The sequence below is a fragment of the Ziziphus jujuba genome, chromosome 12 (assembly GCF_031755915.1).
Source record: "Ziziphus jujuba cultivar Dongzao chromosome 12, ASM3175591v1".
Lineage (NCBI taxonomy): Eukaryota > Viridiplantae > Streptophyta > Magnoliopsida > Rosales > Rhamnaceae > Ziziphus > Ziziphus jujuba.
Window position 1 is genome coordinate 5,148,591 of NC_083390.1, and position 17,204 is coordinate 5,165,794.

Below are 17,204 nucleotides of genomic sequence, written 5' to 3' on the forward strand. Positions count from 1 at the left end.
AAACTTTATTTGCAATTTACACCGACGCACCACACCATATACCGGTGATGTCCTCCGATACCCAGCGTCCTGAGCACCGACTGGCGGGGGGTTAAAGAGAGAAACCTGCAACGGTCACTTCGGCGTCCCGACAGTACTGCTGCTAAAACCATCAACCCGGCCAAGGAGGGGGGCGGCTGTGCACAATAATAACCTTGCCTGCCCACGGTCCAATGGCAACTCACGGGTGAAGTAATAACCGCACGCTAAACCACATAATAACCGCGTGCTACCACGTGTCCATACACCATACACCAGAACACCAATACTGTATGAGTGCGTCTAAAAATACACAATAATAACCAACCGTACCGTTTTCCAAAATTACCGTGGGAAGTATACCAAATTTTCACAAAACACCATCCCACATATTTTTATTCAATAACCCGGTACGAAACATTGATAAGCAACAAACCACAATTTTCTTGGAGTACGAGATGCAACCATAAAAATACCACGGGCATAATTTATAAACTTTAAACAATTATTTTCGTAAAATATTTAACCCAATTATGCCTGAAAAATCAATACTGAAAACCACGTACAAATAATACCGAAACATACTATACTCATGCATAATAAATAAATTAAACCACAATAAAACCATAATTAAACCACACCACATGAGCATAATTTAAATACCAAATTAAATACCAATTAAATATAATTAATTGCCCAAAATAATTTTTTTGAAGATAGGTCACTCACCTGGAGCACGCAATTAACCACGATCCACCACGGGATCAATTTTACGACTCACTGGTGCTCCTAGAACAAAATTCACAGACAGTCAAATAAAATAATATTTTAATCGGGTAAATAATACCCGGTACCCGGGGGGTTAAACACAAACTTTAACCAAAATAGGCGAATGATATACCGAATCGAAGCTCGTGGAACAAGGATCACCAATTCGGTCTCCATCGATCCCAATTCCGCCGGAGGTGGCCGAAAAGGTTCGGCCGGTTTTAATATTGAGGGATCTTTCAAACGGTGGGGATTTTGGGCAAACTAACCTCGGAAATGGACTCAGAGGGGTCGAAAATAGTGGGATAGAGGTATGGGACGGGCTGGGTTGGTCGGAAACGGCGAGAATCGTCGGAAAAATTTCACCTCGCCGCCGCGACTTCGCCGGCCCGATCTGGGCGCGTCCGGCGGCAGCTGGCCGGGAAATTTGGTGGCCGAGGTCGCGAGGTGGCGGGCTTCCTTGGTGGCCGGCGTGTGAGGGCTATCGGTGGGCGGAAAAAGTGCAGCAAGGAGAGAGAGAGGGACTGTCGGTGGGAGAAAAAACTGTGTTTTTGTGTTTTTGGTCTCTCGGGCTCGGGGAAGAAGAAAGGAAAAAAAAGAAAAAAAGAAAAAAAAGAAAAAGAAGGGTGTTTTCCCACGTGGGGAAAAAGAAAAAGAAAAAGAAAAGGAACAAGAAAAAGAAAAGAAATAAAATAAAATATATAAAAATAATTAAATACTAATATTATTATTTAAAATAATAATAAAAATAATTTGATTTTACACATGGTTGACATGTGGCATTTCACCATGGTGACACATGGTCACCTTCATTAAGTCACACGTGGCACATCGTTATGCGTGTAAAAATAATATTAAAATAATACAGTATTTGAAAAACTTTACAGGTCCATAACTTTCAAACCACATGTCCAAATCGGACGTGCCGCTAGTCTACGGACTCGTATCGACGAGCACTTCACAACCATGCATGAATCAACGCTCAACCTTGCTTGAATAAAAAGTCAACTCCGGCACCCCTTGGACAGTTTGGACCTCAACTTGTTTTGCTCATAACTTTCAAACTGTAGCTCCGTTTTCAACGTGCTACCAGTCTACAAACTCGTGCCAACGTGTACTTCGTAACGGTATCTCAGTCAACCTAGAATTCCAACCGGATCAAAAAGTCAACTTTTGACCCCTTCGATCAACGGTCAACGGTCAACCTCGGTCAACGTGCAAAAATTTTCGACATGATTCGGGACGGGGTGTTACACTCCGACATAGGACATGATAATTACACCATAACAAAGAAATTCCAAATGCATGCAACTAATTCTAAAGCTCCATTCAAGCAATGATCTCAAGGAAAATGCAATATAAATTAGATGCTCTGATTTACTCGAGTCTAGACTTTCACAAAACCTAAGCATTAGTTAATTAATTCATAAAACATCAATCTTCACAAAGCCTCACGCTCTTTCCTTCCCCCCTAATTGCACTATTTATAATATAGATTTTTCTGCATTGTTCTCCTCACGTTTGTGAGAAACTAAAAATATCAACCAGCACGAATCAGGTTTTCTTTGCTCATCACCAGCAGCAGATGAATCAAGCTTTTCCTGTAAGCAACTAAGCATTCCTACCAAAAACAAGCAAGATAAAAAACCCAGCTATATTACCAGTTTAAGATAGGCAAAAAATTGAATTACTTTTTACCAGAAATTTTTACAAGGCCAAATTTGATATGTCTTATCCAGAAATTCAATCACATGCAATCAGGTTAAGAGGAAAGCAAATTTTATTTGGATTATGCAAAAACAACTAAGAAATTCAATCCAAACTAGGCTTAAAAGATATATATATACACATATTATTCCGACAAAGAAGAAAGAAATTTTCAATAATATTTTAGGGCTGCAAATCGCCAATTCGAGTTGAATTTTGACACATGATAATGTTAATATATGTGAAGAGAATTTAGAGATTACTGTTTGCTTAGTAATAACAAAAAAACTCTCTAGAGAATTAAGTGTGTACTAATGCATATTTTAGATCTTCCACGCCCATATACTATCAACAGTATTCTTAATTTAATTTTTAATTAATTTAATAGATTAGGTGTATACCATTTATATTTACAATTGAAAAATTATAAATTCAAAACAATAAGAAAAATTGTTGTGAATAATAAAAAAAATTAACCAGTCTAATAGGACAGGACATGACCAATTAAAAAAGAGAGAGAGCGAGAGATCCATTAGGAAGCATGAAAAAAAAAAAAAAAAAAAAACTCTCATGTACTTTGGCCGGAGCCACTTTATCTCTTATTGTTTATTCTTCATTCTCCCCTTTACGCCCAGCCCCCAACCAAAAATCAAAAGTCCGGCATTAAACATTTGCTTGATTCTGACAAAAGCGGCACAGCGTACGGTTTTCATTTTTGTTTCCTACTTTTGATATTCAGTACGCAATGCAATCCCAAAAAAAAAATTTCTTTAAAGAAAAATAATATTTATTACTCCCTTATGCCCGTTCCACTTATCATGCAGCAATTTAATTTATGATGTTTTGAAAAGTTTCATAAACCATCTATATAATTAACTATATATATATATATCTATATAAAAAAATAAAAAATATGAACTTTTAAATAGATAAATAAATTAATTAAATATTATTATTTCATTTACATCGTTAGCAAATAAATAAATAAATTTGATGAATATTTTAATAACTCTAATATTATTATATTATTATTATTATTTATCAATTAGTGTTGTTGTTCAAATCAAAACCTTAAATTTAAAGGAATATGACCATTATCATTAGCTTATCCCATAGGAAATCATAAGTTACAAACAGTTTTGAACAATCAGGCATATTAAAGGGTAACAAAGTTCATCCTTATAGCATAGTTTTTAGTGTCAGTATTTCTGTGCCAATAACTAAAAAGCAATACATTACAAGTAGAATATTGACCTATACCCTCTGGTCATATGGTTCATAGCTGACAAACTTCTTCATTGGATGCTTACATTTTTCGCAAACTACCATTTCTTCGATTACTTCTCCACTGTAAGGTACGGACACACCAAAGTCTTCACAAGGCTTATCAACTACAACTGTTTGGGGTTCAAGAAAATTTCTAATGGCACCTAGAAATCCCACCTTCACAATATTTTGACCCCAACTTGGAAACTTGTTCAAGCATTCCATGATCTTCATGCTTTCAATTCTTAAAATGTCCATGGTAGACTTTCCTCTTCCCATTACAGCCCATCCCAGACTTTCACTGTCACTGATATCTAACACTGCAGAGACCTCTCTTAGAATCTGATCTGTTTCGATACTGTTTCCAATCCGGAGTTTTGATTTTCTTATACTTTCCAATCGGATCCAGAAAAATCTCATTTGGGTTAAAGACAATGTAGTTCTTAGCTTTCCATTTTCATCCATGGCTAAAATGTTCTTTACATTTTTATTGCTTGGGTTTCTGCTACCAACATATACCATCTCAAGCTCCAACCCTGCAGTCTCTTTCATCTCCTTCATCTTTGAATTGAATTCTCGAATCCAATCTTTGTTTTTGCTTCCATAGATGCAGAGATTTCTTCCTTGTTCTACCTGAAACCAGAGGACTGTTACAAGCTTAATAAACTAAGCAGAAAATTAAATTATATTAAATGCTAAGCTTCACAGCTAGATGCATACCCAGGTAGTAAGCAAAGTGTCAATTTCATCCACTAAAAATTGCATTGTCCATTTTTCTTCTTGCCAAAGATCAATCTCTCTTGAAGATGAAAATGGGTATGCTCTGGCACCCCAGATATACACCATATCGATTGCATTATAGTTTGTGACTGTTCCATTTGGATCTAAGACGACCATAATTGGGTCGTCTTTGTAGTTCCAATTTAGTTTCACAAACTTGACCACTGCAGAGGAAAGGGACTGTGGAGGCCTTATTGAAAACCATGGCAAAGAATGTGACAGAACTTGGAAACTTCTTAGTTCTGCATCAGTCCAGAGGTTGGAAGCTGGAATAGGAATCCACACAATTTTGTAACTTTCCTGTATAGTTTTGTTGTAAGGGTGGTCCTGAGTCTGCTGAACTAGAAAGAGAGATTCCTCTATGTGGTGGTGGAGGTCTGGCTTTGAGATCAAGAGTATCACTACCTTGCTTCTCAGTTGAGGAACACCAAACTGTGATTGGAATCCAAAGAGTTAGTGAGAAAAGAAGTAGTTCAATGACAATAAAAAAATTGACATTGTTTGTCACAATTCAAATCTTTAACTTTTATTGTTAAAGCAGTTGTTTAATGGTTTTGAGATGTTCATTTTGGTTGTTTGTTAGAATGCACCTTTTGCGCGGACACAATTTTAATTGCTCCTAAACTTATATATACAGAATTTGGCCTTTTAAATTCTTTCTAGTTAGAAATTTGTAAATGATATTTCTTGCTACTACAAATTGCATTTAACCGTAGTTTGTGTACACCTTTGTCTTAAAATTTATAGAGGTAGATTTTATTTTCTGTTTTCTTATATATATATATACACACACACACACATATATGTAACCAGGTTTGGATAGGTTTTTAAGTTTAGAATTTCGTTTGGACAGAGAAAAATAATCAAGCAACATATTGTAGGATTTTGGTCCAGAGACAACGTACATATATATTACACTTTTTCTGCTTTATTGCATCGTTGATATGTTAAAACCATCAGACAAGAATGGAAAGAAAAGCATAGGAAAATTCGGAAAACGTACCTTTGCTTGTGTGGGACAGTCCAAAAGTGGAAAGTCATCTCTGATTGCAAATAACCAGCGAAGAACTTCTTGGTTTTCAACATGAGTCTTCTTAAAGATATTCAACAGCTTTTGATACAGTTTTGTCTCTGCAAATATTCATGCCAAAATTTGGGCTCAATTTTTATGAATTTAGACACAAATTTAAATTAATTCACAAAAAAAAAAAAAAAAAAAATCGGAAAATTAACATTTTCAGTTAACCTTTCTAAGAAAAACTATCCACAGTAATGTGTGTATAAATATATATAGTTATATATAATAACCTGTTTGTTGAAGATATTTTTCCACCTGATTCCTGAGGTGATTATACATTCCACTCAACTGATAGGCCAAACTTGACAGCTCCCATGTTGTAAGTATTCTTGAATCTGAGTACCTGAACAAATCCATTAAGTTTATCCATCAGTAAACTTCTGACCTAAGAATTCCTCTCTCTCTCTCTCTCTCTCTCTATATATATATATATATATGGACACCTGCATACCATTCCAACTTTCATTAGATTTTGAAACATAATATTAGCTTAATTTAAAACATTCAAACCTATTAATTTCTTAAAATCAATATTTTGGACAAGAAGTATGATCTAATTACTAAAAGATTCAACAAATATTCAAAGCCTGAATTTTTTTATTTTTTTAAGGGAAGGAACATGCACTTGCTCAGTTTTCACGTATGGAGTCAAATCTGTGATGATCCCAGAAGAGAATGCCAAGACGCTTCTGATGATCCAGTAAACAGCTATGCATATTTGATACTTTGTTTTCTTTGTTCCATCATCATCACCATGATCATCCAAATCTACTTGTGAAAGTGGCAAACCTTCATAATTGATGACGATCTTTATTACTTCTAATGTTATCTTAATCAATGAACTGAAAGCCTTAAACTGAGGTTCCATAAGCAATCGGTTCAAGTCTGTAGGCAATGTTTTTACTACCATTGAGTTGTCACGACGACACAGTTGCATTCGTAACCAAATTTCACCGTATTTTATTGCAAAAGCTGCAAGAACTAAAATTGCTTTATCATCCCATCTATAGTTTCCCAACAAATCAAACAAAGACATAGTTTTTCCATGTTGATTTTGATCATCTCTCCCTGAGGACTCGCAAAATATCTGCCATTTTCGATAGATTTTGATTATCAGATTAATCAATTTGAATCAGTGGGGTTGGAAAGAAAGAATATTGATAGAGAAAGAAAGAGACTAGTTGTATACCTGGTGTGAAATCTTATTAATGGTGGATCCAAGTGGTTCATCGGATCCAAATACTTCAATTTTTCTTATTTCACTCTTGGCATTGGGATAAAGATGAAGATCCGGAACCTGAAAACAAAGTTGTTGACACACTCAGATATATTAAGCTTTTGTTAACCTGAAAATGTTAACCAAGACTATAATAATATAGAAAGCAAGAGGGGGAACAAGTAATGGTACTTGAGATGTTTTGGTGGCATAAAAGATGACATTTTCCACGGCAAGAAGCAAAAGCTCAGAATCAAGACGACGACCATCAGGGTTATGGCTGAGAAGTAATTTCTTGATCAGGAAATCTTGTAAAGGCATCTGAGAGAAGGGATCATTTCCAAGAAAGCTCATGGCCAAAGTAATAATGGTGAATCGATGGCCAAGAAAAGAATTGCATATGTGGAGCTTCTTTGCTTGCTGTGATACTTGAATTATATATTATTTTTGTAGTACCTTCTGCTATAGCTAGTCGTATATACACCATATGCTACTACACGCTCATATGAATTATAATAGGCAAGAGGACTGATACTGTAAGTAGGACAAACGCATTTAAAAGAAAAATTAAGGGCTTTTTGTATGCTTATCAAAAAATTTGAATCTCTTTCTTGGCATTTGTATTTGAGAGAGAGATAAGTTTATAATAGTTATGGATATCCAATTACATATAATTCATAAAATATAAATATAATTATATATTAAAAAATATTATCGGAAATACATAAATCCATAGACCTATTATATATACTTATATGAATAGAAATTATTTATTAGGCTTCGTTTTATTTAATTGTTTTACATCTGATTTTTTTTCCCCCCTTCTTTTGAAGAAAAGCAATACTGCAAAGCAGGAGAACGTGAGCCACACAGGGAGATAAATCACAAGCAGTACGGACAAGCTTATGTGCCTCGTTATTCCTACCTAACATGGACTCTCCGACAGCCAATTGGTAATTTCTACATACATGAATATGATTGATCGGCAACAAATAAATTTTATTTATTTTTCTTTTAATAAAGATCCAATTAACTTTAATAAATTACCAAAAAAAGAATCAATTAACTTTAATTGGAACTAGGGAAGTAATTAATCAGTATTGTATATGTGGAGACCACCATAAAAATAAAGAAGATTCCTATGTTTAAAGATGTTTCAGCTCTACACGCCAGTTCCAATTCAAAGCCTTATATTCCCTTTTTTTTTCCCTTTTTTGTATTTATAATTTTTGGTGAATGTGTGTCCCGTTTTTCCCATGCGATTAGCTGCATCTAAAAAATATATTAACTACTTTTATAAAAGAAAAAGGGTATTCTTCAAGCTCCATGCTTTTTTGTTCTAGGGAAAGACAAAAAGAAAATTCAGTAACCCCAAAAGGGAAAGGAAGCTAGGAGTACATCTTGAAAATTTTATAATACAAGCTCACCTTGCTCAGACAATATTTCAATTTAGCTTAAATGTGCTTAATGATAATCTTGATTCGTACCTTTTGGAGAAAAATTACTAAGTTCAAATTACAATATTGTATCCTTGCATTTTGTTATTTAAAAAAAAAAAAAAAAAGGGAAATCCTTATTTTACATATATATAGTTCATGTAAGGCTAAACAAATTTCAAATTAAGGCTTGTGGCTTTGAGTACTGCAGAGAACCAAATTATTTGACTATTCTTATTATTATTATTTATTTTATGTCAAACTTTTTTTGTCTCTTTAATCCACTAGCTTATTGATAAAAGAGATTTTGTTAGATTGATATAGACTTTTTGTTGGTTATCTTCAATCTTCTTTTCTACTGTTTCTCTTATACCAGGATCATATCATGTCAAAGACAAATGATTAACAAGAAAAGGCATCGGAATTAAATATAAATTCATTGATTTTTGCCGTTATTTTTCCGAACAAAATCATCCTTTTTCTATTTGTCACTTTATTCGTTTAAACAAGATACCTTTTAAATTAATTTATTAGTAATTAAAGTTTAAAGATTAAACCATCTTCTATTGTTAAATGCAAGAGCACAATTCCCAATTGAAAATGTTCAAAACATCAGACCAACCTATACAAAAAGCTTGATGAAGAAGTATCACATTGCATGTAGGTTATGTCATGTTATCTAACGGTTAATACTTATATACAATATAAACCGAATAATATAATCATATGCAACACAAACCAAAAAGTTTAATATTAATGTGGGGGAGACTTAGAAAATAATCGTTCAGTTTTCGATTGCAAGTGATTTTCAGCACATTATTCACCTAATACTATGCATATAAAAGTTTTTCAACTAGATGACCATATGAGGCCTAAATATGTTCTGTTTTTGCTAGCTATAGCTAGATTTGTATTTATCATGAACCCTTTAAAATCAAATGATTTTCTATAACCAGGGTCCCACAGATGATATCATGATTAACATGTTAATAATAAATATATACGCATATAGTCGGTTGAAAAAAATGGAGATAGAGCTAAGTTTGGATATATTAATTTATCAAGAAGTTATAACCATCATCTCCGATCTACCCCTCTTCAATGTCGGTCAAAGAAACTGGTGTACCTTCATTAATTCCTTTAATACTATCAAACTTTTGCTTCAATGTTGCTATATATAGTAAACCAGGCATATCTCACTCATGAATTACCATCAGTACTTGCATATCATTCATGCTTCACCACGCATTAATATATAATGCATAAAGCTTCATGTACAAATATGCTCTTTTTCAAATTATACAAAATATATATCAGAAAAAAGAGAAAGAATTAGAAATATGCTTGTTTTCATTTCACTACTAAACCAGGTACTGTATGAATACCTTTGTTTCTGTGACATGGTTTTTGCCCTGTTGGGACTATTCCTCTTTAGCTGTTTGCTTCAAAGAGTGACAAACAGATCATGCCCAATGCTGTGGCCAGTGATGGGGATCATACCTTCCATATTCTTCCATGTCAATCACATCTATGATTGGGTCACCATGGCCTTCATCAGAGCTGGAGGTACTTTTCCCTACAGAGGAATGTGGATGGGAAATGCCCATGGAATCCTAACCGTTGATCCTTCCAACATCGAATATATGCTCAAAACAAGATTCGAAAACTTCCCTAAAGGTAAATATTTCAGGGATAGATTTCATGATTTGCTTGGAGATGGCATTTTTAATGCGGACAGCCAATTGTGGAAAGAACAGAGGAGATTAGCAACAATAGAGATGCATTCCAACAGGTTTGTCAAACACTCACTTAAAACTATGGAAGATTTGGTGCAGAACAAGCTCATCAAGTTGCTTGACGTGGTGGCTGAGTCAGGGGAGAAGCTTGATCTGCAAGAAATGCTTCTCCGTTTCACTTTCGACAACATTTGCACCGCTGCTCTTGGTGTAGATCCTGGTTGCTTGGGACTCAATCTACCTCAAGTTCCATTTGCTAAAGCTTTTGAAGAAGCAGCTGAATTGACTCTCATCAGATTCCTCGTTCCACCTTTTGTGTGGAAACCAATGAAGCTTTTCGGATTAGGATACGAAAAGCGGCTCAAAGATGCGATTGCAGTCACAAATGATTTTGCTGGAAAGACGGTGAGAGATCGAAGAAATGAATTGGACAAGCATGGAAACTTAAATGGTCGATCTGATCTTTTATCAAGGCTTATTGAAATTGAACAGAATGATTGCTTTTCGGATAAGTTTCTGAGAGATTTCTGCATAAGTTTGATTCTAGCAGGGCGTGACACTAGCTCGGTTGGACTGGCATGGTTTTTCTGGCTGGTTCAGAAAAATCCAGAGGTTGAAAGAAAAATCCTCATGGAGATCAATGAAGTTCTTCGTTGTCGCAGCGATGACAACGAAGAAGAAGTGTTTACACTAGAAGAACTAAAGAAAATGGTGTATCTTCAAGCTGCAATTTCAGAGTCACTAAGGCTGTACCCACCAGTTCCAATTGACATGAAAGAAGTTATAGAAGATGATGTTTTTCCTGATGGTTCTGTGGTGAAAAAGGGTGCTCGAGTTCTCTACTGCATTTTTTCGATGGCTCGAATGGAATCGATATGGGGAAAAGATTGCTTGGAGTTCAAGCCTGAAAGGTGGATTGAAAATGGACAGTTTTCAAGTCAAAACCAATTTAAATATGCAGTTTTCAATGGAGGTCCGAGGCTTTGTGTGGGAAAGACATTTGCTTACATGCAGATGAAAATGGTGTCAGCTTCAATATTGCAGAGGTATCAATTTGAGGTTGTGAACAGTCATGAGGTGGTTCCAAAGTTGACAACTACACTCTACCTGAAGAATGGTTTGGTGGTGAATCTCAAGCCTAGGTTGGTGGCCATGAACTCAACCACATAGTATAGTATCCTATACATATTTGTATCTTCGTTTGCTTTGAGAATTAATAATATTAAAGTGGCATACTTTATTGATTAACTCTGTAGAATATGTTTGCTTAAAAATAAAATATGTGACTTGAATAACAACAACAAATGCTTTTATAATATGTGACTTAAATAACAACAACAAATCCTTTTATTGTTAATCTGACGCGTCCACTATAATATGGATGAAAATTTTATACATGGTTGTGTCCTATAATAATATCACAATATATATAATGAAAATTTTATTTTATTGAGGAAAATAGCTTAGGATATCCTAGACTCCAGTAGTCTATTGGGGACAATAAACTTCGAATTCATGTGGGAAAAAAAAAATGCAATTTATCATGGCAATAGACTATTGAAATCCAGCACATCATGAACTTCGCTACTCTATATAATATTACTATATATAGTGGCATGCTATTATTATAAATGTTAAATTCTAATTTCCTATGCCATGTTGAAGAGTCCTCTATTTGTCATCATTATTGAAAATTACTATTTTATATGGTAAACTTTAATTGAAATATTTAATGTTATTATTTTATCCTAAACCTTAAAAATAAATTTTTTAAATTACCATTTAAATTGTTATTTGATATATAGATACATAATCATTCACAATAGTAATAGATAGCATTTTTCCATGTTGAATGGGTAGTAATCTATCCCCAATGACTAAGCTGTTTCGTAATATATTTAACAAGTGGCAATTTATTCATTTTGGTGAGGAAATAATACTCTTAAGTCTTAACAAGCAATGAGACGTGGACAAAGCATCAAAATCGATCCAAAAGAATATTATTACATATGGGGTATGAGAAATAATGTTGATACAAATATATCAAATATATATATATATATATAGTCTCTCCTACTGGGAAACTCTGGACGAATTTCGTTTGGGACAGTGGTAAAAACGATTATTTTCAAAAAAATCGTCGTTTATTGCATCTAATTGTCTTTCTGAAAAAATCTTCTTCTTTACCACTATTTCAAACAAAATCGATTCGGAACTTCATGCATGTGAGAATTATTATATAATATATATGGGGTATGAAAAATATTGTTAATGCAATTTCATTAAATGTTTCTTTTGGGTGGTTGGGACTTGGGAATGGGATGTATGGCTATTATTGGGAAACAACAAGAGCTTGAACTGTCATACTTGTTTATATATTTATAGGGGATTTTAATTGGACGTAAGCAAATTCAAAAGCCAACCTTGATGGATTGAAAATGACATTCTGTTTGTTGACGGCTGCTGATTTCACCAATGACGAAGAAAAGGGTTTGCTTCATTGGAATATTAAATGTGATCGATGATAGTACGATTTGTCAATGGTTAATTTCGTGTATGAATCATGAGAAACCATCCTTTTTTTATTACATATTACGCATAGGATATATGTGTACTTATTTTCTTCAAATACCAACGAGCTTTAGTTATAATAATACTTTATAACATTAATTTTGTTTATTGTTCTACAAAGAATCTAAATAAATAAACCCCTGTCATGCCTTCTTTCTTTCTTTCTTTTTGTTTTTGTTTTTGTTTTTTTTTTTGTTTTTTTTTTTCCCAATAAGGAAATAATATACATGTTACATAATCTTTTAACTGTTTTACATTTACGTAGCCGAATAATTGTAATAGAAGTAATCAGCTTCAACAAACTGACAGAGTTATTGAACTGCCAACCTTATGTCTATGTACTTAATAACATTTTCCATAATTTTTTTTTCTCCCTTCCAGAAGATTTAGGATTTCTGTGAAACATAGTTGAGAAGCTTGAGGTTATATTTTGCTTCTTGGGTTTCTCAGTTTGTGACTCGATGGTCGTGCTTGCTTTATGTAAGAAGTTCTTGACAGGCTGGATTTCAAAAACTTCCACATGAACTCTTTACCAGGCAAATCCAAGATAGAGTTTATTTTAACATTGGATTTTGGTGCATGTAAACTTCTAGTACTGTCAACGAGTTTGAACCATTGGCTTCCAGGGTCACACATGTTTTCCCTGCTCAAGCATTTGCAGGTGTTTGTGACAATGACATTGTTAGAGTCTACGTCTAGGCAAACAACGTCGCCACTGCTGGTCTTCGATGAGATGTGCAACTTGGAATCTGAGATGATTTCCCATTTTGAATTGGATTCAGTGCAAATTATACCAAGTTGTGCTGGTTTTCCCACTTCATCTGCTTGTAGGCAGAAATATGTTCCTTTCACCGTTAAAGTCTTCTGTGGTGTGTATTTCCAGGCTTCAGCCTCGGAGCATGGACCCAACTTTAATGGATCAAGAAGTGATTTTCTTAGGACACAGAGACCTGTCAATGGATGGAAAATGATTTTGTATGGACGTCTTTGTGCTATTCCTGGTCCTGAAAATATTCTTTCAATGTTATTACTTTGTTTTCTAACATCTGTGACTAATAAAAAGAGAATTTGGAAAAGCAGTAAAATACTGAGAACATAGAATTTGTATACCTTGAAAAGGAGATTGAATGGCAGAGATCCTTTGCAAGAAGCTAGAATTCCTGGTCTCACACCAATTCCAATTCAACACCCCATAATACTCATTCATTCCAATAACACCCTGCCTGAAATAATAACTCCCAACCAGTGTCCACAATGCCCAATCCAAGTCAAGTTCAGCTGCTGTAGCCAAGAAGCAGCTCAAATACCTGTTGTCATTCACATTGGTTCCTCTTTGATCCACCCCAAACTCACTCACAAACAATGGCCATCCTTGCCCCAGCAAGAATCCTGATACCCTCATCATGTTATCCACCACTCTACCACAGACTTGATTTGGGTTCCCGGTCTCCCATGCTTTCCCATCCGAAAATCCATACCAGTGAACCTCAAATACCAGTTTTCCGGAAAATGTGAGGTTCACTGGACTATTTTTCAGGAATGAGAAGTCTTTGTCATAATTCAGGCCAGAAAGAATGACAAGAACATCTGGGTTTGCTGAGTGCACTGCCTCAGCTCCTCTCTGCATATACCTATTAGCACAAATATAATATGGTCTAAGATTGTTTCTTGATTTGATTCTAGATTTGTTTTTACAAAAATTTACCAAGCAAATATCACAAAGCATGGTCCAAATCTCTTTGTTTAGTACACCATCTAATATGGGCTGCATGGTTATATTAGTATTTTGGTCAGCAGGTACCTGTACCAATCCTTGACATTCTGTTTGGAGCCTCGGAGTTCATTCCTCAAGCTCATACCAACCACATTGGTCACACCATTGAACAATGTGGCCATCCGAGTAAGGCCCTTGATCCAGAGGTCTGGTTTAAAATATTGGTCACCAAAAAAGCCATTGCCATCAAAGTTGCTGCAACACCAACCGGGGTTGCTTATATGATTATCCAGTATGACCATCACATTGTTATCTCTAAGGTTAGACACCACAGCCTGAAATCAATCAGACATTACTTAAAAAAGTCAATAACATGGGGTTGTTTAGTCCCTTGATTACCCAAATTTTCAGTCTTTTAGAATTGAAAACAATGGGAAAAAAAGAAACTTGAAAAAAATTTATCATTACAAAATGGTAGCGTAGAGTGTACACCCATGACAGATAAAACTTATTTGTAATTTGACAACTTGGTAGATACCCTCCCTAGTTTTCTTCATTTATTGGTTATTGCTGCCGTGATTGACTAAAATTCGTATAAATTTACTCAATGCTTGCATAACTACATAGAAAAAAAGCATTGTTTTATCACCTCAAGAAACAGAAAAGTTTAATAATCTGAAACTGCAATAATTGAAAAAGACAAAATAAATAAACAAATCAAAGAATACCAACTCCTAAAAAATTCCCCTTTTTTCTTTTTTTACTTTTGCCTTCATATATTTCATATGAAAAATGTTGGAGTTACCTGGTAAGCATTTATGATAGGAAGGTCAATGATGGAGGGGTTGTTGGCCTGAATACCAGCAATTGATTCGAGAAGACCAAGGCTTTGGAAAGATTGCCTAACAGTGATAGAAGCAAGTGAATCGTTGGTGGTCAAGAAGAGAGGCCAAGTGAGCCTAACACAGTTGAAACCCATTGAAACAATCCGCTTGGAGATGGTATCCAGAGGTTGTTTGCTAAGCCCTTCTGCAACCACGGCTTCAAGATGCGAAACCCAATTCAGGCATGCCAATTTCACTCTCTGCCCACCTTCGTCCACAATCCACCGAGAGTTTGTGTATAGTGGCAGAGCTAATACTGGCTGGGTATGGGATATCATGATGATGGGCAAGACTGCAATCACAGAGAAAAGTGAGAGACAGGACAAGAAGAAGACCCTTTCCATTTCTTTTTGGAGTTTCTCTTCTGAATTCAATGGTGGTCTTGAAGGAAGATAAAGAACGACCAAGTCCTTATATGCTTGTTTCGCTCTTAATTAGGAAGACTTTCATTTTAAAAAATAAAAATATATCATAAATAATTATAATCTAACATTACACTTATCTTTTACTATGATTATTATTTTATAATTTTTTTAGCAGCCGTTCCTTATTTAGGGGTAATGATAAAACTAATAATTCCAAAAATAGAACTTTCAGCAATTCTAGAATAAAATTACGTTGCTGTCCAGACCTCACACATCGTAATCTATTATGATAAACAAGTCTTAACAAACTATGCACAGGGGTATTTCAAGTCCAAGTCACAGAAAATTGTACCAAGTGTTAGGTTAAGATTTCTTTCTTTATTAGGCTTAGGCAAGTTAGGTATTTCCTATACGTTTAATTTTCTGCACGCAAACTTTAACAGATACGTGCTAAAAATCTGCATCTTTTCACCAATGATGATAGCTCCACTTGTTTAATACAATCCATATTACAACAATCATTAGTTTAAAATTATTGGTTTGATCTTCAAAATAAAAATCCAATATGGGTATTTACATGCATTAATAATGATGGTTTTTGAGACAGTGGGGGTAGCTGTAGAAATTAGATTGGGATGTAAGTGTTTGATGACAAGAAATGAGAGATGAAGAAAATGAGGCTTGTTTTTTGGTCATTTGTTGGAAACACACGCCAAGTAACATGTAATACGTGGTCAGTCGCTCATGGTAGCAGTAGAAAATCCAGACCTCCTCCTTTGCTTTTGGAGCAAGAGACGTCATGTTTGTTGCCTTGTTTGGATCATTTTTTCAGGCCTTGGCAGGCTTGCAAGGCAATGCAAATATTACTGCTTTTGCCAATATGTTTTTGTATTTTGTCTTTCCTTTATGCAAATCAAAATTATTTTTTTTTTTGGGTCCTTTTTGGATTTTAATAAAATTTGGCTCTCTTTCTTAATTTCTCCTCCTACCTTCCATTTTTTTTTTTTTTCTCTGTTTCATTACTATTATTTAAAAAAAAAAAATTATTTTACAATCAATTATGGGGCTTTTACATGTGGGCCTCTATCTCAGCAAAGCCGGTTGTGGATACAGCAAGCCGAAGCCCAATTGAAGGAATAGACCTATGAAAACCAAGCTTCCTTATAAAAAGTTCAGAAGCCCAAATTTAAGATGTCTAGGGGTGCTGCTATTTACACTACTCAAATATCTTTTTCCACTACATGAACATGATACATATTTTATGTAAAATTACTAGAAGCCCTTTTATTTTTTTAATATTTAATTAATTAATTAATTTATTTTTTCCTAAGGTTTGATCCGTACCTCATGTGGCGAACTCTCTTAAGATGCAGCGTCGGTCTCCGACAACCCTGACGGCGGACGACCGCCAATGAAAGGGGACTGGTAACTGGTTCTTCCAGCTAAGTGTACCCTTAAAATTTTGAGCAAATTACTATTTGAATGAAAGCTCTAGTGAGTAGTGAGGGGCAAAATAGTATTTCAACTGCTAGCCTTCTACACGAGAAATAAAACCAAGAGGAATGAAAAATAAAAATAAAAGAGTTGAAGGTTTTTTTTTTTTTTTTTCTTATTAATCTAGATGAAAATGCACTGGGAATGTATATTTGAGTTGTGTATATAGCA

The 17,204-nt window shown here is 34.7% G+C and overlaps 3 protein-coding genes across 5 annotated transcripts; 1 reads left to right on the top strand and 2 right to left on the bottom strand.

The window, feature by feature from the left end:
* Nucleotides 1-3,569: 3,569 nt before the first annotated feature.
* LOC107428434 (protein SIEVE ELEMENT OCCLUSION C) lies at nt 3,570-7,596 on the bottom strand. Of its 3 annotated transcripts, none has more exons than XM_048462214.2 (7): nt 7,026-7,583; nt 6,807-6,914; nt 6,247-6,704; nt 5,848-5,960; nt 5,543-5,670; nt 4,480-4,971; nt 3,570-4,392 (listed from the first exon to the last, which is right to left on the bottom strand). In XM_048462214.2, the coding sequence occupies exons 1-7, from the start codon at nt 7,185-7,187 to the stop codon at nt 3,748-3,750; spliced, it is 2,106 nt and encodes a 701-aa protein (XP_048318171.1). In that variant the 5' UTR covers nt 7,188-7,583; the 3' UTR covers nt 3,570-3,747. The 3 variants fall into 3 exon arrangements, with proteins under 3 accessions (XP_048318171.1, XP_048318170.1, XP_048318172.1); XM_048462213.2 differs by having other exon boundaries at nt 6,241-6,704; nt 7,026-7,582; XM_048462215.2 differs by having other exon boundaries at nt 4,268-4,406; nt 6,241-6,704; nt 7,026-7,596.
* A 1,770-nt stretch (nt 7,597-9,366) lies between these two features.
* On the top strand, nt 9,367-11,281 carry LOC107428435 (cytochrome P450 86B1). The gene has a single exon (XM_016038966.4). The coding sequence runs from the start codon at nt 9,610-9,612 to the stop codon at nt 11,173-11,175; it is 1,566 nt and encodes a 521-aa protein (XP_015894452.3). The 5' UTR covers nt 9,367-9,609; the 3' UTR covers nt 11,176-11,281.
* Nucleotides 11,282-12,645: 1,364 nt separating this feature from the next.
* LOC107428448 (glycosyl hydrolase 5 family protein) lies at nt 12,646-15,644 on the bottom strand. Its single transcript, XM_016038976.4, has 4 exons — nt 15,096-15,644; nt 14,378-14,625; nt 13,687-14,207; nt 12,646-13,580 (listed from the first exon to the last, which is right to left on the bottom strand). The coding sequence occupies exons 1-4, from the start codon at nt 15,516-15,518 to the stop codon at nt 13,000-13,002; spliced, it is 1,773 nt and encodes a 590-aa protein (XP_015894462.3). The 5' UTR covers nt 15,519-15,644; the 3' UTR covers nt 12,646-12,999.
* Nucleotides 15,645-17,204: the final 1,560 nt, after the last annotated feature.